This window comes from Chiloscyllium plagiosum, unplaced genomic scaffold, assembly GCF_037043375.1.
Source record: "Chiloscyllium plagiosum isolate Xiang-an unplaced genomic scaffold, Cpla_swu_hap1 HiC_scaffold_4, whole genome shotgun sequence".
In the NCBI taxonomy this organism is placed as follows: domain Eukaryota; kingdom Metazoa; phylum Chordata; class Chondrichthyes; order Orectolobiformes; family Hemiscylliidae; genus Chiloscyllium; species Chiloscyllium plagiosum.
Window position 1 is genome coordinate 31,839,129 of NW_028270142.1, and position 27,888 is coordinate 31,867,016.

General features: G+C 42.7%; 1 protein-coding gene across 6 annotated transcripts in view; it reads left to right on the forward strand.

The window, feature by feature from the left end:
- Positions 1 to 27,888, forward strand: part of sugct (succinyl-CoA:glutarate-CoA transferase) — a 475,105-nt gene that overhangs the window by 76,857 nt on the left and 370,360 nt on the right. For all 6 annotated transcript variants that reach the window (XR_015756922.1, XM_087986077.1, XM_087986079.1 and 3 more), the window contains exon 8: positions 17,523 to 17,666. Coding sequence is in view for 5 of the 6 variants with exons in the window: in XM_087986077.1 (XP_087842203.1) it covers positions 17,523 to 17,666 (144 nt within the window). In the remaining variant the exon portion in view is untranslated. The remainder of the gene's footprint in view (positions 1 to 17,522; positions 17,667 to 27,888) is intronic.

The following is a 27,888-nucleotide window of genomic DNA, read 5'->3' on the forward strand; positions in this document are numbered from 1 at the left end:
GCCCATCTTATTCCAATTCTCTTCAAAGGCAGCTCTCTGTCCCATAGATCAGTCTAGTGAAACTTTGTTATGCCTACTGTAAGGTTGGTATATCCTTCTTTTGATGCAGAGACTGGACTTGATTGCAGAAAGACTTTCTAACATTTATGCTCCATACTTCTTGCAATAAGGCCAATATACCATTGACCTTCCTCACCCTTTGCTACACTCCCCTGTCAGCTTCATTTTTTGTTCTGTTACAAATGTGAGACTTTATAAGTTGGCTATGTTTTAAACTCTCTCTTCAGTTTATTTCTCCTTGGATATAGGATTAATACTAGATCTTTACATGTTACAGCCTTGTTCAAAAACAAGGAAGAAATGCTTAATTATAATCCAGGCCAAAATAAATTGACATTTGGAAAGGTAATAAATGATGGGAAGTGCTAATTCATTAAAGGGAAATTGTTTAACTAATTTGGGCAAGTCATTTGCAACAGAAAGCATTAATAATTAACTGTAATAATAGTGTGCTTGATATTATTTAAGTGGATTTTAAAAAGGCACTTGAATGATCAGAGAGAGGGTAGGGCTGATCATAGATAGTGAAGGGAACTTGTGCCTGGAGTCTAAAGAGATAGGGGAGGCCCTAAATGAGTTTTTTTAAAACTTCAGTATTCACAAGAGAGGTCTGCTGTTGATAGTGAGAACACAGTGGACCAGGTTAATAGGCTTGAAAAGATTGATTTTAAGAAAATGGATGTGCTGGAAATTCTCGGGAGGATCACCAGGGCCAGACCAGATATATCCAAGGTTACTATGGGAAACGAGGAATGAGAGTGCTGTGCCTCTAGTGATGATCTTTGTATCCTCACTCTCCACAGGAGTAGTACCGGATGATTGGAGCGAGGCGAATGTTGTTCCTCTGTTCAAGAAAGGGAGTAGGGAAATCCCTGGGAATTACAGACCAGTCAGTCTTACGTCTGTGGTAAGCAAGGTACTGGAAAGGATTCTGTGAGATAGGACGTATGACTATTTGGAAAAACATAGTTTGATTAAAGATAGTCAGCATGGTTTTTTGAGGAGCAAGTCATGCCTCACAAGCCTTAGAGTTCTTTGAGGATATGACGACGCAAGTTGACGAACATTGAGCAATGGATGTGGTGCATATGGATTTCAGTAAAGCATTTGATAAGGTTCTCCATGGTAGGCTCATTCAGAAAGTTAGGAGGCATGGGCTACAGGGAAACCTGGCCGTCTGGATATCGAATTGGCTGGCTGAAAGAAGACAGCGAGTGGTGGTAGATGGAAAGTATTCTGCCTAGAGGTTGGTGACCAGTGGTATCCCACAGGGATCTGTTCTTGGGCCTCTGCCCTTTGAAGTTTTCATAAATGGCTTGGATGAAGAAGTGGAGGGGTAGGTTAGTAAGTTTGCTGATGACACAAAGGTCGGCAGTGTTGTAGATACTATTGAGGGCTGTTGTAGTTACACAAGACAGGATGCAGAGTTGAGCTGAGAAGTGACAGATGGAGTTCAACCTGGATAAATGCAAAGTGATTCATTTTGGAAGGTTGATTTTGAATGCTGAATACAGGTTAAGGACAGGATTCTTGGCAATGTGGAGGAGCAGTGGGATCTTGAGGTCCATGTACATATATCCCTCAGAGTTGCAACCCAAGTTGATAGGGTTTCTGAGAAGGTGTATGATGTTTTGGCTTTCATTAACAGGGGGATTGAGTTTAAGAACTGTTGAGGTTTTGCTGCAGCTCTATAAAACCCTGTTTAGACCACACTTGGAATATTGTATCCGGTTCTGATTGCCTCGTTATAGGAAGGATGTGAGTGCAGAGGAGATTTACCAGGATGCTGCCTAGGTTGGACAGCATATCCTATGAAGAGAGGTTGAGTGAGCTGTGGCTTTTCACACTGGAGGGAAGAAGGAAGAGAGGTGTCTTGATAGAGGTGTACAAGGTAATGAAAGGCACAGATAGAATAGATAGCCTGGGACTTTTCCCCAGGGCCGAAATGGCTGTCATGAGGTATCATAATTTTAAGGTATTTGGAGGAAGGTACAGGGGAGATTTCAGAGGTAGGTTCTTTACGCAGAAAGTGGTGGGTGCATGGAGTACACTGCCAGCGTTGGTAGTCAGAGACATTAGGGACATTTAAGTGACTGCTGGACAAGCACATGGGCAGCAGTAAATTGAGGGGTGTATGGGTTAGGTTGATCTTAGATTAAGATAAATGCTTGGCACAACATCATGGGCCGAAGGGCCTGTACTGTGCCGTACTGTTCTATGTTTTATTTGACAGACAACTCCACTTGTTGAAAAGTGAAAGTTCATGACTTCAATAAAAATTGTGACAACATGAAAAATAAAATTGACTAGTGAACTGAAAGCTGAGAGTAATGATGAAATGTTATTTGTAGAATGTGATGTTTCTTAGAGTTTTCTTCAGATTACTATTGTGAATAAAATAATGATCTGAACTTCGGTATGCAGGGCATAATTTCAAAGTTTACAGATGACATGAAACTCGGCAATGTAATAAACAACAAGAACAACATTGGAAAGCTTTAGAATGTAATGATATGGACAGATACATGGCAGTTGAAATGTAACATTAATGTGAAATAAAACATTTGATAAGAAAAATGAAGGTAAGCAATATAAATTCCTTAGTACTGTTTCAAAAGGAGGACAGGAGTAGGGAGAGGTTGAGGTTCATGTCCCTAAATCTTTAAAGATAGCAGGACTATGAGAAGCCCTCTCAAAAAATTGGGATTTTTTTTGTTAAATAAAGGCATGGAGTTCAGAAGGAAAACAAAACTACTAAGCATTTATGAATTTGGAGTTTTTGAAAAGATTTGTAACTCCAGTTGTGGATGAGGTTGAGGATGTATTCGCCGAGCTGGTGTGTTTTTGTGCAGACGTTTTGTTGCCTCGCTAGGTGAGTGTGTCTTTGATAAAGTGTTGGTGGTCTATTCTGCCTGGTTTCTATGTATCTCTGTTTTCTGGTACTTCTGGCTCTGTATCTGAGTGGTTTGTGTCCATTTCAATGTATTTCGTGATTGAGTTCTGCTTGGAGTCCCAGACTTCAAGGAATTCTCTGGCGTGTCTCTATTTTGCCTCTGCTCAGATGGTTACATTGACTTAGTTGAATTTATATCCCTTTTTTGTCTGTATAGTTGGAAATGAGAGAGTGTACTAGTCATGTCAGGCAGTGGCGAGTTGATGTTCGTGCCCTCATATAGTTAGTTTTCTTCCTGTTTGTCATAGGTAATGTTTTTCACGGTTCTTGCAGGGTATCTTGTACATTACGTTTGTACTGTTGGATGTGGATGTTAGGTCTTAAATTTTTGTGAGGGGCAATGTAACCATTCTAGCACAGGCAAAGCAGAGACACGCCAGAGAATTCCTTGAAGCCTGGCACTCCAACCGGAACTCAATCAATAAATACATTGAATTGGACCTCATATACAAACCATACAGACACAGAACTGGAAGTACCAAAAAACAGAGACACGCAAATACCAGGCGAGACAGACCGCCAACACTTTATCGGAGATGCGCTTACAATGTCACCTAGCGAGGCGATGAAACATCTGCAGAAAACACACCAGCTCGGTGAACGAATCTACGACCTTATCCACAATCTGAGTTACAAATCTTTTCAAAAGCTACTGGCACAACACCCTCAAACGAGCCCGACGATGGGAGACAAACGCTATCTGTCTGAATGCAGCCTGTGAACCACTGTACTTCCTGCGTGAGTGCTTCAGGAAATAGATACTGCCACCAAGTTTAAAATACAAACCACCCATCAGGAACCAACAAGCAAAAAGAACAGAACGGCCACAAAGTGCTAAGGGTTATGATCACAATTGCCCACAATCATCTTCACAAATATGAATAGGAAATTGGTGCCAAAAAAAACTCTGCTCCAACACCGTCGACCTGGAATGGACAACTGCATTAGAACAAGCAATCACCATACAACAGCACAGTACCAGAACTAAGAAAGGACAAGCATGACAGGAAAAACTATCAAAGCTCTCCCAGAACAACGATGCAAACAATGCAGAGATATGGATAAAGTCGCAGACTCGGAGAAATTTGTTCTCTTAAGTGGACTAAGCTTTAACTACAAAGATGCACGAAAAAAACAGCTCCCTAGCAGCACGAGAAGCCATACAGAATCGCAACAGTCTCGATGAAGATGCTTCTGACTTTTTTTTGATACTTCTGGTTCTGTACCTGAATGGTTTGTATATGGGGTCCAGTTCAATGTGTTTATTGATTGAGTTCCAGTTAGAGGGCCAGGCTTGAAGGAAAATACTCGAGTCTATTATCAAGGAACAAATAGCAAGGCATCTCATTAGAAATTGTCTTGTTTGGCAGATGCAACATGGGTTCATGAAGGGCAGGTCATGCTTAGCTAATCTACTGGAATTCTACAGAGACATTATGAGCACAGTGAACAATGCGGACCTAGTAGATATTCAAAAGGCATTTGACAAGGTGCTGCGCAAAAGATAAGATAAAGATGCAGCGTTTCGGGCAATGTATTAGCATGGACAGAGGATTGATTAACAGGGAGCAAAGAGTGGGGATAAATGAGTATTTTTCTGGTTGGCAATCATTGACTAATGGTGTGCCTCAGGGATCAGTGTTGGGATTGCAATTATTCACAATTTATATAGATGATTTGGAGTTGGGGACCACATATAGTGTGTCAAAGTTTAGAATAAAATAGTATCCCTACAGAGTGGAAACAGGCCCTTTGGCCCAACAAGTCCACACCAACCCTCTGAAGAGTATCCCACCCAGACCCATTTTCCACACCTCACTATCCTATATTTATCCTGACTAAGGCATCTAATCTACACATCCCTGAACACTGTGGGCAATTTGGCATGGTCAATTCATCTAACCTGCACATCTTTGGATTGTGGGAGGAAACTGGAGCACCCAGAAGAAACCCACACAGACACGGGGAGAATGTGCAAGCTCCACACAGGCAGTCGCCTGAGGTGGGAATCGAACCCAGGTCCTTGGCACTGTGAGGCAGCAGTGCTAATCACTGAGCCACTGTGCCATCTATTTGCAAATGACACTAAGATGAGTGGTAGAGCAAAATGTGCAGAGGACTGTCAAACTTTGTAAAGGGACATAGATAGTGTAAGTGAGCGGGCAAAGGTCAGGCAGATGAAGTACAATGTGAATTAATGTGATAGAAATAACAGTAAAAAAGACTAATACTTGAATGGTAAAAAAATGCAGAATGCTGTTGTGCGGAAAAACCTGGGTATCCTTGCACATGCATCACAGAAGGTTGGTCTGCAGATGCAGATTAAAAGCAAAGAGGTAATGTTGCTGCTGTGTAGGGTGCTGGTGAGGCCACACCTGGAGTACTGTGTACAGTTTTGGTCTCCTGACTTTAGAAAGGATATACTGGCACTGGAGTGGATGCAGAGGAGGTACATTAGGTTGATTCTGGAGTTGAGAGGGTTGGCTTATGAGGAGACACTGAGGAGACTGCGATTATGTTCATTGGAATTTAGAAGAATGAGGGGAGATTTTATCGAGACACATAAGATTATGAAGGGAATAGATAGGATAGAAATAGAGAAGATGCTTTCACTGGCAGGTGGAACTAGGACAAGAGGGCATAGCCTCAAAATTAGGGGGAGCAGATTTAGGACTGAATTGAGAAGGAACTTCTTCACCCAGTGGGTTGTGAATCTGGAATTCCCTGCCCAGTGAAGTAATTCACGCTCCCTCAGTAAATGTTTTTCAAGCTAAGTTAGATCATTTTTTGCACTGTAAAGGAATGAAGGGTTATGGTGAGAGGGCGGATTAGTGAAGCTGAGGCCACGAAAAGATTAGCCATGATCTTATTGATGGTGGAGCAGGCTCGAACGGCTGGATGGCCAACTCCTGCTCCGAGTTCTTGTGGTCTTGTTATGTATATTCTAAGAAACACAACAGACTATCAGACAGACAACTGCCCTGACTAAGCAGAAAAGGGAACTGGACCACACTCCCCACAGAAGAAAGGAAAGCATTGGAGAAACTCAAAACGGACAAGAACATAGTTATACTACCAGACAAAGGAAGGATGACAGTAATACTGAACAGAAACCCGTACATCGAGAAAGCAAACAAACTACTCAGTGATACTACTACTTACCAATAGGCGGCAATAGACCTGACCCCACAACTCAAGAATAGGATTACCATGGCATCAAAGCAACTACACAGCACAGGAGACATCAACAAAACAGACCTGCAAAAGGTGAAACCCGATGGATACAACACACCCCGATTCTACGGACTACCTAAGCTTCACAAAGCAGTAGCCCTCCTTAGACCTATTATATCATTCCCAAGGATGCCTACCTACAGGTTAGCCAAGGAGCTGTAAACAAGACTAAAACGCATGACAGAATATTCCAACCACTCCTTTCACTTCTTCCAAGAGTTCCTTAACATCATCAGAAATACCACAATAGAGGAGGACGAAATAATGAATTCATTTGATGTAACAGCATTCTTTACATCTATAGACATTGACCACTGCCACGTTATTGAACAAAGTGGTTACTAGGACACCTGACGACGTCAACAAGAACAGCGTACTTAAATTATTAGACCTATGCCTCATTACTCACTTTACATTCAATGGGCAAGTATACAGACAAATCAATGGCACAGCAATGGGGTCCCTGATATCAGAACTGACAGCAGAAGCAGAAATGTAACACTTAGAATGGACAGCCTCCCCACAATCCAACCCAAACTCTGGATCCGGTATGTAGATGATACCTTTGTCATCATTAACGTACACACCTTGAAGAAGCCCACAACCACATCAGTAACGTCCTCACCGGAATAAAGTGTACTGAAGAAGAGGAAACCAACAGCAGACTCCCCTTTGCAACATATTAGTGGAATGCACACCTACTGGTGAACTCCAGACCAGTGTGTACAGGAAGAACACCCATACAGACTAGATACTAATGATAACAGCAACCACCCCAACACCCACAAATGGAGTTGCATTAGGACACTACTTAAACGGGCAAGGATACACTGCAGCTGCCCAGAACTCCTAAAGGCAGAATAGGAAAACCTATTCAAGGGATTTAAACAAAATTGGACCCAAAGAGCATGATCCTCCGGTACTTGTGCAACAAACGTAAAGAAGAAAATACTACATGACGAGACAAAGACATACCAAAAATGACAACCTGACTACTCAGACCCCTAGGGTCCACAAACCAGTAAACACCTTTCACCAGCTTGTCACAAAGGTTAAAGACACGACAGTCACATCCAACAAGACAAACATTATGTACAAGATACCCTGCAAGGACCGTGAAAAACACTACATAGGACAAACAGGAAGAAAACTGACTATATGAATGCACGAGCATCAACTTGCCACTGCCTGACATGACTAGTACACTCTCGTTTCCAACCACACAGACAAAAAAGGGGCATAAATTCAATTAAGTCAATGTAACTATCCCAGCAGAGGCAAAATAGAGACACGCCAGAGAATTCCTTGAAGCCTGGCACTCCAAGCAGAACTCAATCACGAAATACATTGAAATGGACATAAACCACTCAGATACAGAGCCAGAAGTACCAAAAAACAGAGATACATAGAAACCAGGCAGGATAGACCACCAACACTTTATCAAAGACACACTGACAATGTCATCTAGCGAGGCAACAAAACGTCTGCACAAAAACACACTAGCTCGGTGAATACATCTACAACCTCATCCACAACCTGAGTTACAAATCTTTTCAAAAACTCCAAATTCAACTGGGGCAATATAACTATCTTAACACAGGCAAAACAGAGACATTCCAGAGAATTGCTTGAAGCTTGGCACTCCAACCAGAACTTAATCAATAAATACATTGAATTGGACCCCATATACAAACCATACAGATACAGAAGTGGAAGTACAAAAAACAGGTAAGTACGATACTAGGTGGGACAGACCACCAATACTTTATCGAAGATGCACTGACTATTTCACCTAGCGAGGCAACGAAACGTCTGCAGAAAAACACAGTAGCTCGGTGAACGAATCCGTGACCTCATTTATAAATTGCTTTATAATTCTCAGTTGAAGTATTGTGTTAAACCCTCAGGAGCAGACTTCAGGAAATATGATGTGGCCTTATAGCGAGTTTAGAGAGGATTTGCTTGATTGTTACCAGGGATGAGTAACTTCAGTTATGCGGTGAGAATGGTGATGCAGTGGTTGTTATCCTTATTACTGCTACTGCTACCCCTGCAATAACAATAAGCATTTATATACCTCTTTTAATCTGAGAAAACATCTCTAAACACTTCTCAGGAGTGTAAAATAAACGGTTCCACAGCACTGCTTATTTTGTTTGAGTTATAATCTCTCAGCATCCAACTAGTGGATGATGCAAGCCAATAGCCAGAGCCCTAAAACCTCTCAATAGAGAAAAATTGGATACCACGTTAGTTGAGGAGAAATTTGAACAGCTGACCAAAAGCTTGCTTAAGGAGATGAGTTTTAAGCGGTGACTTTAGAGAGAGAGGTAGAGATGGTGAGATATTTCGTGAGGTAATTTCAGAGGCCAGAATTTAGGGCTTAGAGAATTGAAGGCATAGCCTCCAAGCTTGAAGTGTTTAAAACTGGAAGGAACAAAGAAGATTAAGAGGAAATTTAGTAGAGGCTCAGTGAAGAAACAAATTTTCTTGAGAGAATGGATTGTTTTGATTTGGAATGCACTGCCTGAAAACTTAAGGGAGCAGATTCAGTAACGATTTTCAAAAGGAAATTTGATAAATGCTTAAAGCAAAATATTCATTAAAGTTATGGGTAAGAAAAGAGGAAAGAGGTCTACCTGGATAGTTCTTTGGCATGGATGACCTCCTGTGGTGCACCATTTTATGATTCCATCAAGAGCTATAAAATGGAGTCATAGGATCACGGAGTCATACACCACAGAAACAGACCCTTTAGTTAAACTTATCCGTGCTGTCTTAGTCTCCCAAGCTAGATTAGTCACACTTGCCTGTGTTTGGCCTGTGTCTCTCAGACCTTTCCTATTCACGTACCTGTCCAAATGTCTTTTAAAAATTGTAACTGCATCTGCATTTATCACTTCCTCTGGCCGTTCATTCCACACATGAACTACCCTCTGTGTGAAAAAGTTGCCACTCAGGTCCGTTATAAATCTTTCCGCTCTGACCTTCAAAATATCCCCCATAGTTTTGAACTACTTACACTAGGGAAAAGACCTTTGCCATTCACCTTATATGCCTTTAATGAGGTTTTTTTAGATTAGATTACTTACAGTGTGGAAACAGGCCCTTCGGCCCAACAAGTCCACACCGACCCGCCGAAGCGTAACCCACCCAGACCCATTCTCCTACATTTACCCCTTCACCTAACACTACGGGCAATTTAGCATGGCCAATTCACCTAACCCCTGCACATTTTTGGATTGTGGGAGGAAACCGGAGCACCCGGAGGAAACCCACGCAGACACGGGGAGAATGTGCAAACTCCACACAGAGAGTCGCCTGAGGCAGGAATTGAACCCGGGTCTCTGGCGCTGTGAAGCAGCAGTGCTAACCACTGTGCTACCGTGCCGCCAAGTCTCCCCTCAATCTCCTACGCTCCAATGAAAAAGGTCCCTGCCTATCCTTATAACTCAAACTTTCCAGTCCCGACAACATCCCGGTAAATCCTTTATGAAACCTCTCCAATTTAGTAATATCCTCCCTATAATAGGGTGAACAGAACTGTATGCAGTACTCCAAAGTATGTTTTTAAAAACTCAGTCACAGGTTCACATTTCTGCTGGGGTTTCAGAACTGTTTTCACTATGGAGCTGCTCTGAAGTGAGAGAATAAAAGACATTTAAACAAGGATGCAAACTTTAAATTGCAAGAATTGGAAGAACAAGAGTCTTTGGAAATTATTAAATAAAAGTCGAGTACTGCAGATGCTGGATATCTGAAATAAAAACAGAAAGTGCTTGAAAAACTCAGTTCTGGAAGCATCTATGAAGAGAGAAAGTTCTTTCTTGAATCCAGTAATACTCTTCACAGCATCAGGTTTTAATCGGATGTAGTTAATGTTAGGTTATTCATGATATCTTCCCAACCTGCACATAAGCTGTTTCCATTTACAAACTTCCAGCGGTTCCGCTTTTCCCACTGAGGCTGGCATGTCTGGTACAAGTACGCTGTACGATTGGTCAATGAACGTATACCATTTCCATGGAGGTATTCCTGTCCTGTTTTGGTAATGCAGTATTTGGTCATTGAAAGGGCCTGATGTTCAGTCACTAATGTGTGATGATATGCTTTGTGGTTACATTGCTATGGTTGGATATTTAACATCTCAAAGTCATGTTCACTGGCAGGGAAACATTCAATACAACTTTGCAAGTTCCTATCAAAGCCACGATCTTCTGGCATATCTGCTGTCCAACTTTGTCACACTCAGCTGCTTCCTTCAGAGTCTCAGCTGCAAGAGATCTTGGCTCACCCCCAATGCTAGACTATAATGAGTGGAAAGAACCAACCTATCTTGCAGATGTTCATTAACATGGTCACCTCACAAGAATATTATATGCACAGACCTGCATATGATTAGGAGTTGGCCATTTATATCCAGAAGTACAAAAGAAAGGACAGATGAAGTCCAACTGGTCCATCAAGCATGTCTTATGCTGGTATGGTGTAACTTATTTTTAATATCACCATTGTCTCATTAACTCCCACTCATTGTGTCACAGTTATAGCCGAGTAACCTGTTGGGAGAGTGGAAGAGTTAGAGGTAAATTCTCAGGGAATTGTGGCGACAGTGATTTGGCCCAGCGGAGATCTCGTGGCAGTGGCAGGTGAGCCCCTATTTACTTTTCTGGGGCGAGCATGGGACCTGGTATTGGAATCAGCAGCTGCTACATCTGAGGCAACATTAATAAGATAGATTAGATTCCCTACAGCATGGAAACAGGCCCTTCGGCCCAACCAGTCCACACTGACCCTCCTGAAGAAGGGCTTATGCCCGAAACATCGATTCTCCTGTTCCTTGGATGCTGCCTGACCTGCTGCGCTTTTCCAGCAACACATTTTCAGCTCTGATCTCCAGCATCTGCAGCCCTCACTTTCTCTCCGAAGAGTAACCCGCCCAAACCCATTTCACTCTGACTAACATTATGGGCAATATAGCATGGCCAATTCACCTGTCCTGCCCATCTCTTTGGACTGTGGGATGAAACCGGAGCACCCGGAGAAAACCCATGCAGACACTGGGAGAATGTGCAAACTCCACACAGACAGTCACCCAAGGCTGGAATTGAATCTGGGACCCTGGTGCTGTGAGGCAACAGTGTTAGCCACTGAGCCACCATGCCACCCTAGGCCGAGTCATAAAAGATGCTTTATCATTGGTTGGGTCCGGCACTGGCGGGGGCGATGCGGTACTGGAAGGGCATCATGTGACATCGATGAGCTGGACCCAGCAGTGAGAGATGTGACTCTGATGTTGGTGGGACCGGTGCAGGTGGCGACAAGGTGTTGGCGGAGGAGAATCAGCAAAGTGCTGAAAGATAGCGCTTGAAGAGTGGTGACTTCAATGTTGTTTGGGTCCAGTATCGATGGATGTAAGACGGTGGAAGAGGAATGGCAGCACAGGGCTTCATTGACGATAAACTGGCTTAAGACTGATGCGCTCTCTTTAAGCATTTTTTAAAAATTTTGAAATTATTCAAAATGGCACGACATCGTGGCGACAGTGGAAAAGCTTTTCACTATATTTTACTGTTTTTCTCACTGTAAAATACACCTGACAAATTATAAATCATAAAATAAAATCCTGGGAAATGCTTCAGTTTCCTCAGTTAACTCCCAAGGGATCCGTAATCCCCAGTGACTCATCCACCTTCCATATGTAATGGTGTTGGCTTTACTGTCACTTGCCCAACTTCCCTTTGCATATCCAAGATCACATCTGCACATGAGCTACTTGATATGTCTGAGTAAAGAATGTTTGCATTGACAAGAAGTGTTGAGATGGACTGTATAATCTGGGTTTCAGAAGCTGTGAAAGGAATTGCAGAAGTGAAACTGGTGAATAATAGAGCAAAACTATAACTTCAGGCTAAAGAAATAATTAGTAGACTGATATCTTGTAGCAAAATTCAAGGTGAGTATCACTTTAGAAGTCTCTACTCTCCATAGCATTAAGTGATGAAATGACCTCCTAGTTTAATGTAGTAGATGTAATTATCTTTGATACAGTCAAAGAAAAAGGTGCATATTGATTCATATGTTGAGGGTGCTATGCCAGTGAGGACGTCCCACAGTTGGATTTAAAGAATAGAGCAAGCTAAATGAACTGAATGGTCTTTACTTTTCCTTGCCATCTTAAATGTGGCTCTGATAGAGTCATAGAGATGTACAGCATGGAAATAGACCCTTTGGTCCGACTTGTCCATGCCGACCAGATATCCTAAATTAATCTTGTCCCATTTACCAGCACTTGGCCCATATTTCTCTAAACCCTTCCTTTTCATATAGTTACCCAGATGCCTTTTAAATGTTAAAATTGTACCAGCCTCCACCACTTCCTCTGGCAGCTCATTCCATGCACACACCATGCATGAAAACATTGCCCCTTAGGTCCCTTTTAAATTTTGCCCCTCTCACCCTAAACCTATGTCCTGTAGCTCTGGATTCCCCCATCCCAGGTAAAAGACCTTGTTTGTTTGCCCTATCTATGTCCCCCATGATTTTACAGATTTCTATAACGTCACCTCTCAACCTCTGATGCTCCAAGGAAAACAGCATCTCTCTATAGCTCAAACCCTCCAAACCTGCAACATCCTTGTAAATATTTTCTGAACCATCTCAAGTTTCACAACATCCTTCATATAGAAGGGAGAACAGAATTGCACACAATATTCCAGAAGTGGCCAAATGAATGTCCTGTATAGTCACAACATGACCTCCCAACTCTTTTACTCATTGCTCTGACCAATAAAGGAAAGCATACCAAATTATCCTATCTACCTGCGATTGCACTTTGATATTCCTCCTCATAACACTGTCTTTGTGTTCTTTAGGTTACATCAACACACATGCTTCCACAGTGCAGTAAGCAGCTGGTGCTATTCAAGCGTGTTGTATGAAGATCTTAAGCATTGTTGTTACGAACAGGAAAGGTTTACTGTGATCCATCCAAGAATGGCTTGCTTATGAATCAGATTTAATTTGTCCTTCCTGTTGGATAGTATTTCTGACATGACCTGTAGATATAAGAATTATATTACTTTTGACCCATTATTTCTTAAAGAAGTACTGGAGATTCTTTTCTTTTGTCTGGGATCTTTCTGGTCTGAAGTGAGGACTGCAGATGCTGGAAACCAGAGTTTAGATTAGAGTGGTGCTGGAGAAGCACAGCAGGTCAGGCAGCATCCAAGGAACAGGAAAATCAACATTTCGGGCAAAAACCCTTCATCAGGAATGGAGGCAGGGAGCCTCCAGGGTGGAGGTAAGTGGGGGTGGGGGTGGCAGCAGGGGGTTGCTGGGGAGAAGGTAGCAAAGAGTACAATGGTGAATGATAGGTCAGAGAGGAGGGTGGGGGAAGATAGCAAAGAGTACAATGGGTGGATGGGGGTGGGGATGAAGGTGAGAGGTCAGAGGGGAGAGTGGAGCGGATGGGGGGGGGAAGGAAGATTTGTAGGTAGGACAGGTTATGAGGACATTGCTGAGCTAGAAGGTTGGAACTGGGGTAAGGTGGGGGGAGGGGAAATGAGGAAACTGGTGGCGTCCATATTGATGCCCTGGGGTTGAAGTGTTCTGAGGCAGAAGATGAGGCGTTCTTCCTCCAGGCGTCGGGTGGTGAGGGAGCAGCGGTGGAAGAAGCCAGGATCTGCACCACACATGACATCACTTCCGCCCCCCACGTCATCACTGATGTCACACCCTCAGCGACCTTCCCCCCACCCCCCCCGCTGTGTTCGCCACCACTTCTGCCCCCCCAACAATGCCACTCACCTGCATTCTGCTGACATGCCCTCCCCACAGATCCCACTGTCACCATCCCTGCCCCCAGAACCCTGAGGGGAACTCATGCCTCCACCCCCAGTCCCCCTACCACCAGGTCCACTCCAGTTACAGGCTCCGCCCCCCACTCCCAGCTCCACACCTACCCCAAGTCCTTGCTGCCAGCCCTGCCGAGTTTACACCATCCCTCCAGACCTCCCCCTCACTGAGGACGAACGAGCAGTCCTCAGCAAAGGCCTTACCTTTGTCCATCTCCATCCATGCATCAATGAATTTAATACACGCCGTGACGTCGAACACTTCTTCCGCCGCCTCCGAGCTTACTTTTACAATCAGGACTCATGCCCACTTTCCAAGGACCCCTTCACCCAGCTCCAACACACTCCATCTACCTAGACACCCCGTGCTGGCTGATTACCCGCCCTCGATCTCTTCATTTCCAACTGCCGCCAAGAAGACATTAACTGCCTCAAACTGTCTACCCCCCCTCGCAATACAACCTCTCACCCTCACAATGCGCAGCTCTCCATTCTGCTCCAATCCCAACCTCACCATCAAGCCAGTGGATAAAGGGGGTGTAGTGGTAGATTGGCGCACTGACCTCTACACCGCTGAAGCCAGACGCCAACACAAAGACACTTCCTCCTACCGCCCCCATGATCATGACACCCCCCCCCATCACCAAACCATCATCTCCCTCAGCATACAGAACCTTAGGAGATCTCCCACCCACAGCTTCCAACCTCGTAGTCCAGGAACCCCACACCGCCCGATTCTACCTCCTTCCAAAGATCCACAAGCCTGACCACTCCGGCCGACCCATTGTCTCAGCATGCTTCTGCCCCACCGAACTCATCTCCACCTACCTCAATACTGTCCTATCCTCCCAGTCTAGGAACTCCTCACATATGTTCGAGACACCACCCATGCCCTCCACCTCCTCCAAGACTTCCATTTCCCTGGCCCGCAGTGCCTCATTTTCACCATGGACATCCAATCCCTCTACACCTCCATCCGCCATGACTAGGGCCTCCAAGCCCTCCAGTTCTTCCTCTCCCGACATCCCCAACAGTACCCTTCCACTGACACTCTCATTCGTTTGGCCGAACTGGTCCTCATCCTTAACAATTTCTCCTTCGAATCCTCCCACTGCCTCCAGACCAAAGGGGTAGCTATGGGCACCCGTATGGGCCCCAGCTATGCCTGTCTCTTTGTCAGCTATGTAGAACAGTCCATTTTCTGTCGTTACACTGGCACCACTCCCCACCTCTTCCTCCACTATGTTGATGACTGCATTGGCACCACCCCGTGCTCCCGCGAGGAAGTTGAGCAGGTCGTCAACTTCACCAACACATTCCACCCTGACCTTAAATTCACCTGGACCATCTCTGACACCTCCCTCCCCTTCCTGGACCTCTCCATCTCCATTAATGATGACCGACTTGACACTGACACTTTTTTTTACAAACCCACCGACTCCCACAGCTACCTGGATTACACCTCTTCCCACCCTACCTCCTGCAAAAATGCCATCCCGTATTCCCAATTCCTCTGCCTCTGCTGTATCTGCTCCCAGGAGGACTAGATCTACCACAGAACACACCAGATGGCCTCCTTCTTTAGAGACCGCAATTTTCCTTCCCACATGGTTGAAGATGCCCTCCAACATATCTCATCCACATCCCGCACCTCTGCCCTCAAACCCCACCCCTTCAACCACAACAAGGACAGAACTCACCTGGTCCTCACCTTCTACCCTACCAACCTTCACATAAACCACATCATCTGCTGACATTTCCATCGCCTCCAAATGGACCCCACCACCAGGGATATATTTCCCTCGCCACCCCTTTCCACTTTTCGCAAAGACCGTTCCCACCGTGACTACCTGGTCAGGTCCACACCCCCCCAACAACCCACCCTCCCCTCCTGGCACCTTCCCCTGACACCGCAGGATTCGCAAGACCTGTGCCCCCACCTCCTCCCTCAGCTCCATCCAAGGCCCCAAAGGAGTTTTCCACATCCATCAAAGTTTCATCTGCACATCCACCAGTGTCATTTATTGTTTCCGTTATTCCCAATGCGGTCCCCTCTACATTGGGGAGACTGGATGCCTCCTCACAGAATGCTTTAGGGAACATCTCTGGGACAGTCGCACCAATCAACTCCACCGCCCCGTGACCCAACATTTCAACTCCCCCTCCGCTCTGCCGTCAATATGCAGGTCCTGGGCTTCCTCCACAGCCACTCCCTCACCACCCGACGCCTGGAGGAAGAACGCCTCATCTTCCGCCTCGGAACACTTCAACCCCAGGGCATCAATGTGGACTTCACTAGTTTCCTCATTTCCCCTCCCCCCATCTTACCCTAATTCCAACCTTCCAGCTCAGCACTGTCTTCATGACCTGTCCTATCTGCCTATCTTCCTTCCCACCTATCTGCTCAACCCTCCCCTCTGGCCTATCACCTCCATCCCCACCCCCATTCATCCATTGTACTCTTTGCTACCTTCTCCCCAGCCCCCCACTACCACCACTTATCTCTCTACCCTGAAGGCACCTTCTATTCCTGATAAAGGGCTTTTGCCCAAAACGTCGATTTTCCTGCTCCTTGGATGCTGCCTGACCTGCTGTGCTTTTCCAGCATCACTTTAATCTAAACATCTTTCTGGTCTGGTCATGGTTGTTCAGAATCTTTCCTCTGAAAGTCTGAAAACATGAAGATGAGGTATGGGGACATCTCTGCAGCTGATTATCTTAAAGGATATTTCCCAATGTCTTCCGCTTCTGCCTTGCTTCTCTACCTTCTTGCATTGCCTCAACATCTTTGTCTCCTATAGACTTAATATTGTGCCCTCCTTCCAACCGCCCTCTTCTATAGTCAACTGTATTGTGCAGGTAGTATGGCAGTGAGTGGGGCACCTGGATGTAAGCCTCATGAATGCACCAGACTCTGCCTCCAAATCCCAAGAGGCCAGCAAGATAATGTGAAACTGCAACAAGGACTGGCAAAACACGAAGAATGGAAAGGAGAGAGTAGGTTAAAAAACACAGAGATGAAATCAAGAAACAAAAGATTCATCAGAATTGCCCAAAGGTTTTTTTTTATTCATTGAGATAATATTTTAGTTGTAATATACTGACAATCAACATTGATCCAAAGAATTTACTTTGAATTAATTATGTTAAAGAAAATTTTCAAGATCTTTTACATGATGCCTAAATCCACGACATTCTAATGAAATGCAGAACCAGTTTCCTTCTAACAAGTGCAAGGAGACCGATTGATTATGATAGTTGACACTTGCAGACCATTTTTATGGCAACATTTTTATATTTTAGCTAATGATGCTCCCTTAACTATGTCAACCATATAAAGAAACAAGCAGCAACTGATAGATTTCTCCTCATCATAAGTATAAGTATTTAGTTTAATTTATTTACATCTTTTCCATTAGGATGGTGACCCTGTAAGACCTGGAGTGGCTATGACTGATCTAGCCACAGGCTTGTATAGCCATGGAGCTATAATGGCAGGATTGCTTCAGAAAGAGAAGACTGGAAAAGGCCTACATATTGATTGCAATCTGCTTTCATCCCAGGTATGAAGAGAAGTTGCTTTGTTCCTTAACAATGAAATAAAATTTTCTGAGCAAAAGTGTTGTTTTGCAGAGTGTGGATTATCCATACAGTTAGGATTATAGTCAGCACCTAGTAACGCCACATTGATCCATGTAGATCTGGGAGATTGTGTGTGTGAATGTTGAACTGTGTGAAGGCGTTTTGATTTTGCTGTAGTGGGCTTCAACGTTCTGAATTCTTATTGTTGCTGGTCTGTATTTTAGTCTCTTATTTTGAATCAGATTTTCAATATAGATGTTCTCCTTTAGGTTTTTTTGGTTCCATTTCTGGTTTAGCGCAAAATAGATATTGGCAAAACCTGTGAAGTTGGCTGCAAGTCAGCCAGCAGACTTTGTCCATCACGTGAGTGGAGGTCAGGGAAATTGTTGTAATTTACGGCATTTGTCTTCAAGGATCAAAAACAGCAACCCTTAAAACATTTCCACCAGAGGAAATATTTATTTACATTGGTGTGGCACGGTGGCTCAGTGGTAAGCACTGCTACCTCACAATGCCAGGGACCCAAGTTCAATTCCAGCCTCGGACAACTGTCCGTGTGGAGTTTGCACATTCTCCCCGTGTCTGTGTGGGTTTCCTCCAGGTACTCTGGTTTCCTCCCATAGTCCAAAGATGTGCAGGTTAGGTGAAATGGCCATGCTAAATTGCCCTTAGTGTTCAGCAATGCATAGACTAGGTGCATTAGTTAAGCAAAATGTAGAGTAATAGGGGTAGGGGAATAGTTCGGGGTGGGATACTGTTTGGAGGGTCACTGTGGACTTTTTTGGGCCAAATGGCCTGTTTTCACACTGTAGTGATTCTGTGTCTTTGTCTTCCATATCCCTTGTCTCAAATGTGTTCTTTTAAATATAGTGATGTGTTGATCAGGTGAGAAAATGGAGGGAACTTGATTAAATGGAAATACGTTAAAATAAGTCACATTGGTGCTTACACGTTCCCAATGATTTATAGATTTTTCAAAGCTTATGACTTTTTAGTACTTACATATAACAGTTTTGAAATGATGTGGTCAGAAGGCTGTGGTTTCAGGTCTTCTCCAGAGACATGGCAACTTAATCAGCAATGACAGTTCAGTACTGTGCAGAGGCAAATGCTGCACCGATGAAGGTATTGTCTTTCACATGAGATGCTAAACAAAGGCCTAATCTGTCGTCTCAGGTGGATGCAAAAGGTTCCACGGGACCTTTGGTTGATCTGGAGTTCTACCAATCTCCTGACCAATATTTGTTCCTCAATGAACACCACTGAAATAGTTGGTTACATTACTAGTTAATTACATTATTATTACATTATCACATCATTAGTTTATTGCTGATCCAGAAGATTGCACTACAATAATTACATTTCAGAAAATATCTAAGTGATCAAGATCATGGAAGGGATATAAATGCAAGTATTTAAGGAACATCTATAATGCATTATACTTATTTATTTTTGTATTGAAATTGAACAAATTCGCACTTAATTAGTTATGGTATTTAATTTATTTTTAATCTAATTTCTCAATTATTATATCTGGTTCATGCTCTCAATCTGTACTTGAATATAACAACATTTTTTTTCAAGGAAGATGGTTAACTAGAATTAGAAACCATTGCAAAGGCTGATATTGTTGGTCATAAAGTGCTTGATGTGACCAGATTTACTGCATGAATTAGTGTTGAACTATTGTCCTTGTGTCAGATGGATTTGTGGGTTATTAAATGAAGATATGTTTTGCATATGCAAAAATCCACAACAAGATGATGCGAGGTAGGATGTACAGTCCACGAGTGGCTGTGTTTATAAAGAGGTGATGTGGAGATGCTGGTTTTGGACTAGGGTGGACCAGGTTAGAAGTCAGACGACACCAGGTTATAGTCACACAGGTTTGTTTGAAATCACAAGCTTGTGGAACATTGCTGCTTTGTCGGGTGAAGTGACAAAAGAGCAATGTTCCGAAAGCTACAAAGGGGTGAACTGTGTTGAAGGATAAAGTTCAGTGGTTTTGCTGAAATGAGCTTTCAAGCAAGGAGGTTATGTTTATCCTTTCAATTTCATTGGTCTCAGCTGGAGTATTGCATCGGGAAGGATGTTAAACTCTTAGAGGAGGGTCAATACTGAGGGGAATTGTCAGTATGAGAACAGAAATGAGGGATTTCAAGTGTGCAAAGAAATAGAAAAGATAGGAATATTCTGCAGGGAAGGTTAAGTGAAATTTAAGAATGGTATTTAAAACCATGAGGATTTATAAATCAAGAGAAGTTATTTTTCATGGATATCGGACTATAAACCAGGGGCACTGATTTGAGGTAATTAGTACAAGACCTCGAGGTGAGGTGAGAAATGTTTTTAAGTAGTTACGTGGAGGTGCATGTTAAAGATTTTTGGAAGTGGTAAAGCAATTGTTAACTTGGCTATGAAAGTGTGTGAGATGTTTGGTTGTGCGAAGAAAGTATTGAATATAAAAACAAGGCACTCATGCTAAACCTTCCAAATCACCTGCAATACAGCAGACTGTATTTGTAATTGGTTCTGAGGTCATAAGAGCTGCTATGTGAATGCAAAACATTTTGTCAGCGCCAAAAAAGAAAATAGATTTTTTTACGGTTTCATGCACATGGAGTTGAGTAACTGGCCTGTTTGAGTTTCTGTACCAAAAGCTGCTTTAGTGTATAGCACACTGTAAACTTTTAACCTTAGACAGATGTTATCGTCTTTCATGTTTTGGAGCTGGATGATTTCAAGTTATAAAAAGTCAGGACCCTTGAGCTTTTTGCATCTCAACAATGTCCTTTGGATGCTACTGGTAAATAATAAGGATGTGGGTTTTGGATGTGGTTTCAATTATGATTTTTCGTTTACTTCTTCTGTTGTGGTTTTCATGCTTCTAGGAAGTTTTCAATATCCTTCCTGTGTTTAATTACAACCAGGACTTCGATCACAAGCTTAGACTCTGAGAATATTACCATTTCGTTTTAAAACCTGTAACATTTAAAAGATAGTTATAAATACTTTTGTAAAATAAGTACCATTCTACTACAGAAAGTAATTAAAAAAATATAACTCAACAACACCCTCCATCTCTAATCCCAATACAGGCATTTTATTTTGCACTCTTCTTGTTTCTGAGCAATGTTTCCCCAGATTCAAAAGTGTAGCCTCTGGTTTCAAGAAAAGATGAAGTGAGACCAAATAAAAGAGCTGAATGGACAAGAAACTTAACTAGTCTTCCGATTCTACTTGAAGTGCTTAAATTTATGGACTTTTTTTTATTTGCAGAGGGCAAAGAAACTTTGAGATACATGTAAATTTTTGGCAGCATTGATTGTATTGCTACCAGAAAATTGTGGTTTATATTACTTGTACCAGTTTATGCATGCTTAGATTTTATCTTTTCTACTTTTGACAAGGACTTAAGAAAGTGCAGCTGGATAATATATGCAGTAGAAACACAAATCTTTAAAATGGTATAAATAATTACAATAACATATATGTTTACATCTTGCAATGACCTTTAACTGCTTTCTGCAATCTTCAATTTTAATTCAGTCTTTGAATTTTGAAATACTGTGCTGTATTGTACATCCACGAATCCCCTCAATAAATTTCACTACCTAATGTTAGCCTATTGTTATTTTGTTATCTGAGACTTTTCTTCCCTTTCCAGTAATGTGCTTATGTTTATCTATGTCATATTGTCCCAGTAAATCTAACAGTAGATACACAGAGATTAACAATGGGCTCATGCTGTTCATGCTTACAGCTATATATTATAGACAATGACAGGCTGATATTTTGATTTGTTGTGAAAAATAAAACTTGTGCTAACCACAAACTTCTTGCATAGTGAGTAATTCAGGCACGTTGTGCCCTCTACTGCCAAGTGCTGCGATTCAGGTAATGTTCAAATTCACAGTTCATCAATCATTTTTGTTTTGTTACAGTTTCCTTGGTGAGAAACCTTTGTTGCAATGTTACTTTCTTTATGCTAGCTGAACAGCAATTTGGCCTATTATTACCTTCCTTAAACTTGCTCCTCCTGTTCTGCTGGCCTAATAATTCAGCTGCAAATACGCTGGAAGTGCATTCATATGGTGCAGGAGGAGGATGAGCAATTTTGAGTCAATTCCTGGCCACAAAATTAGAACATATGATTCCTGAGTGTTTCTCTACTGAAATGAGTACAAGAAAATGTTATTGTAGAGTTCATTCTGATAATTGTGTGCATTTTGCCACATTCCCTTTTGTGACAGGTACAACATGCAGTTTAACATTATCTTATGTGTGCCTGTTCTGTGCTTTCTGTTCTGCTGAAATGTTCACTGTCACTGTGAAGTTGAAGAGTCATTCTTTGCGGTCCTGTAATGGATCATGCTCAAAGGAACCATGACAAATTAAAGGCTGCAATTCTGTAATACAGATGCTTTGACAGAATGCACCCTGCATATTCTAACCTCTTTTATGTGTAATTTTTCAAAACTTGGAAATACATAGCCTTTTTTGTCTTTTCATTTTGGAGATGGGAGCAACATTTAAAATTTGTCTGTTTATTTGGATGCTTGATATCACCTTGATTGAGGAGACAAAAGAAAAATAAAGAGGGTGTTATTCAGTTGGCAGGGTGAGACAAATGTTGTTCGCCAGGACTCTATAATTGGGCCTTAGTTTTTGTATGTCAATGATTTGTTGAAGAAATTGAAATATGTATCCAAGTTTAGAGTTGAAACTAAAGCTTGGGAGTTACTGCATAATTTTGTTTAGATGTCCGTATAACCAGAAATTTAATGAAATGCTGTTAAAATATTGCAGAATTCTAAATGTATGTTGTGCCTATAACTATTTTATGACTGCTTTATTTACGATCTTTTGTGCTGTTTTAGTTTGCTGCAAATGACTTCTCCTTACAAAACTTCCATTGACACACCAAGTTTTCAGCAATTGTACCTATTAAGAAAGTTCATCAGGGATTCCAAGTCTGTAGTGGTCTGCCCAAGACTCAGGCTGCCCGCCTCCACCACACCTGCCAAATCATTTAAAATAACTTATTTAATACAGCTAGTCATTTTGCACCAAACTTGAGTAGTTTGGTGCTCTGTTAAAATGACTAAAGGAAAGAATGCTTGCAGCAGACAGGAACCCCTCCCCCACCCTCCCCAGCTGCAGCAGAGGCATCCGCAGCCATGCCGGGGGACTTACCTACGGTGGCGAGCCTTGTTGCAGTGATTTCCAAGCTCAAAGAGAAGATCAATGCCTTCATTGAAGAATCCAGGAGCAGGTGGGAATCGTTGTCGGTCGCACGGCAAAAGCACGACTGAGACATAGAAAAAATCGAACATCGAGTCGGAGATGCGGAGCTAAAGGCCGCGACCTCAGAGGCTGCTGCAGAATCAGCCGTGGGTCGGGTCTGGACTCTTGAACAGCGAGTCCGGGCCTTAGAGGATCACATCGATGACCCGTCGAAAAAATATTCGTTTACTGGGCCTCCCCGAATGGGAAGAGGAAGGCCAGCTTGCAGTGTTTTTGGAGCAGTGGCTCCCTCAGATGCTGAAGCTGGAGGCTGGATCAGGCCAGGTAAGGGTAGAATGGGCCCACTGGGTTGCAATACGCAGACCTGGGTTGGACCAGCGCCCCCGCCTGGTCCTGTTCTGGCTTCAGTGCTACAGAGAGAAGCAAATGCTCCTGGAAGCCTCCAGAAATCTTGGGAAAGATCCCCAAGCCATGACTTAGAAAGAATCTAAGATTATGCTGTTTCAGGATTTTTCCCCAGCTTTGGTCAGCAAGAGGAGGGCGTTTGATGAAGTGAAGGAGCGTCTAAGGGATTTAAACATGCAATACTCCCTGCGCTACCCAGCGAGCTACGTTTTAGCCACGAAGGGTCCGTCTATAACTTCGGATCGCCGGTGAAGGCCAAGGAAATTTTGGACTCTCTTAATTAGACTGTAAGAGTTCATTCATGTGGTGAATGATGTTGTTCTGCCCCCACCGCCATGTTAACCTTTATTTTCTCTTATTACCTTTATTGCTTAATATTATCTCCGGGGGGGTTTCTACTCCCAGGGGGTCTCGGACTTGCCTGGACAATTATGGTTAGTCATTCGATTAAATGGTGCACCTGGAATGTCAAGGGGAATAATTTACCAGTCAAAAGGAAGAAAATACTATCAAACCTCAAAAAAGAAAAGGCTGATATAGCTCTCCGACAGGAGACACATTTATTGGATAAAGAACACTTAAAATTACAATAGGGTGGATTTGATCAGGCATTCTTTTCTTCTTTCAGCTCAAAAAGTGGGGGAGTAGTCATTCTTATTCAGAAGAATCTCCCTTTCAAAATCCTAAGTCAGATAAAAGATGAATCTGGATGATATATACTGATTAAAGCCCTTATAAATGGAGAGGAATATGAGATTTTGAATCTGTATTGTCCCCCGGTGCATCCTTTCAAATTTATAATGGAAGCTTTCTCCAAACTGATGGCTCTCTGGGCTCGTCATACAATTATGGGGGGAGACTTTAATTGCATTATGGACCCAGAGATAGACAAGATACCCAAGAGTACTGCGGATGTATCCCCCAGGTCCAGGCAATTGGCGAATTTGAATAAAGAGTTAGGATTAGTAGATGTGTGGAGGTGCCTCCACCCGCAAGGCAGAGATTTCTCTTTTTACTCTAATCCACATAAATGTCACACTAGAATTGATATGTTTTTTGCCCCCTCAACCTTTTTGAATTCCATATCATCCTGCAAAATAGGTAATATAATAATTTATGCTCACGCTGCTGTGTATACGGAAAACAAGGCTAGGAACAATGAGGCATCCCCCTGACATTGGCGTATGGATTCCTTCTTAATGAAGGATAGTAAATTTGTAAAATATTTTTCTCAAGAATTTAAAACTTTTTTGAAAATTAATTCAGGTACGGCTACTAACCCATCAATGATGTGGGAGACCATTAAGGCTTATGCGTGAGGTCTGATCATTTCATACTCGGCAACCCAGAAAAACTAAAGGGAGAACAACAGCATCCAATTGAGGCTTGCTTAAAGGCAACTGAAACAGCGTATATTGATAGACCTTCTATTGCTAAATTACAAAGGATTACAGCCCTTAGGACAGCCTTGAATACCGCGCTAACCCAAACGGCAAAGAGGGAAATATTATTTGCAAAGCCAAGATTATATGAATTTGGTGATAAACCTGGTAGATACTTAACATTTCTCGCAAGGAAAAAAAGGCCCCTCAAGCTATCACGTCCATCAGGGAAAGTGCTGGTACTCTGACTCACGATCATAAAAGGATCAACACAATCTTCAGAAAGTTTTATTTTGATTTGTATAAATCTCAGGATTGTGACAATAAAGCCAGGAGGATGCAGTCCTTTTTTAAAAGCCTGGCCTTTCTGGACTTAACCCTGGAACAGGTATCAGTCCTGACTGATCCCCTAACAACGCAGGAAATACTTGATGCAATCAGGCAGCTTCAGAGCGGTAAGGCACCTGGCCCAGATGGATTTCAGGTTGAACTCTACAAAGAGTTTATAGGAGTATTAGCTGGTCCACTTATGGACATGTACAACTACTCATATAGTCAGGGCTGCCTCCCACCTTCGCTGAAAGAGGCGAATATCTCCCTCATTCTCAAAAAAGGAAAGGTCCTAGAAGTTTGCGCATCATACAGACCAATATCCTTGCTAAATGTAGATTTTAAAATTCTTTCTAAAACGTTAGCATTGAGGCTGGAGAGGGTATTGCCATATATCATAAAAGAGGATCAGACACAGTTTATCAAGGGCCATAGTGGTCCATAATGATTTTCATCTTATCTAAAAGTAAGAGGTTAATAAGAAGGCACTTTACTTGAGAAGCCTCGATGTCCAGCCAGATTGATTGCGGGTCAATCTAATAATATTAGAAGGGTTTTGAATGTGATTCAAGTCTGTCATCAGGAAAAAATACCAGGAACGGTAGTTTCATTGGATGCAGAGAAGGCATTCGACAGGGTTGAATGGTCATACCTGTTCTATACATTGGAAAGGTTTGGCGTTGGAAAGGTATTTGTGAAATGGGTCTCAACATTGTATAATGATCCCAAAGCAGTTGTGATCACCAATGGATTAGGCTCGGATAGCTTCAGTGTGGATAGGGTCTGCCGTCAGGGATGTCCTCTCTCATCGTTGCTATTCACACTAATAATTGAGCCACTAGCGGAAGCTATACAGGCTGACTCTAATATAATGGCCCCAAGGGTTGGTACAGGTAAACATAAAATTACCCTTTATGCAGATGTTCTCCTTTTTCTTAGTAATCCTCTGATGTCCGTGCCTTGCTTAATCCAAGTCACTAATATATTTAGTGCATTCTCAGGCTACAAAATTAATTTCTCAAAATCGGAGGCCATGCCGATGGGTGGCCCCGCTAGTATGTTCCACTTGTTGGACGGATCTCACTTTCCCTTTCGGTGGTCTCTGGAGGGTTTCTTCTATTTAGGTATTTTTAACATCCCAGTATTTGGCTAGCTTTTCAAGGTCAATTTTGTGCATCTGCTGGAAAGGATAAGGCAGGACCTTCAACGTTGGGGGGATCTTCCAATTTCCTGGCTAGGTAGAATAGCTCTAATTAAAATGAATGTCTTGCCCCATCTCTTATACCCTATGAGAATTCTCCCGGTGATGCTGCCAAAGCCGGCACTGCGCAAATTGTATGGTTGGCTGGGTTCTTTCATCTGGAATCGTAGATGGCCCCTCATTAAGTTAAAGAAGCTACAGCTTCCACTGGCAAGGGGAAGGCTGGATTTTCCAGACTTTAGGAATTATCAGCTGAGTTCCCTGTTAAGCTAGGTAAAGACAATGACTGTTGCTGGAAACCAGAGTCTAGATTAGAGTGGTGCTGGAAAAGCACAGCAGTTCAGGCAGCATCTTTTTTGTTTAGCTACATAGCTGATTGGATCTCGTCTGATCCACAATCAATCTGGCTGGACATCGAGACTTCTCAAATAAAGTGCCTTCTTATTAACCTCTTACTTTTAGATAAGATGAAAATCATTATGGACCACTGTAAATACCCTATAGTATTAAACACAATTAAAGCCTGGAATATAATGCGGCGAAACGAGGGTAATTCACATAAACCATCGCCCTATATCCTATAGTGGGGGCATAGCATTTTAAACCGGGGCTCTCAGACGCCACATTCAATTCTTGGAGGTCCAGGGGTATCTCCTGTTTAGGAGATTTGTTTGAGGAGGGGGCCCTGATGTCTTTTGAACAGCTGCATCAGAAATTTGGACTACCTAATGGAGACCTCTTTCGATACTTCCAAATTCGAGATTACATACAGAGAAGACTACGCTATAAGATAGCCTTTATACATTAGATAGAGAACATAGAATGTTGTGGCCAATGGATGTACCCTCGGTCAGCACTCTTTATCATTTATTACATAATGAAATGTCGGAAGACATGGATCGTCAGCTTAGAACATATGATCAGGAATTAGGCTGCAAATTTCCACAGAAATGTGGGATGACATCTGGGAAAATGCCTGAAAAATCTCCATTTGTAACAGAACACAGGCCATTCAGTTAAAGATACTCCATAGGACTCATATAGCACCGGAATGATTGGCAAAATTTAGGGCAGGAGCATCTCCAATGTGTCCCAAATGTAAAATAGAGGTGGGCACTCTCACACACTGCTTATGGACATGCTATAAGATCCGCAAATACTTGACCAAATTAGCAAATACCTTGACAGAAATCTTGGGAACGGAAATTAGAGTAGATCCAGTATCTCTCCTCCTGAGCTTCTCGAGCTTACCTTTTCTGGATGTGCATGGGAGGAAATTATCTTCCATTCTCTCCTTTTGTGCAAGGAAAAATATCTTAGTAAACTGGGTGGCTGAGGGCCCTCCAGGACTTCCGAATTGGCACAGATTAATCATAGAATGTATTCCCCTTGACCTCTTTACAAATATGGTGTTTCAAAAAACTGAATTATTCTATAAAATATGGCAGCCCTTCTTGAATTACATAGATACAGATATTTCGGCCATTTTGCCAAAGGCTTTCATCTAGATGAGGTAATGGTTCTGGCTAGTCTGGGGCCCCTTGGGGGAGGAATCCTGCATGAATACGGGTTTTATTATGATTTGATGTTAATTCATTCCGAGCATGTACTTCATTATTTAATTACTACGTTATCCTT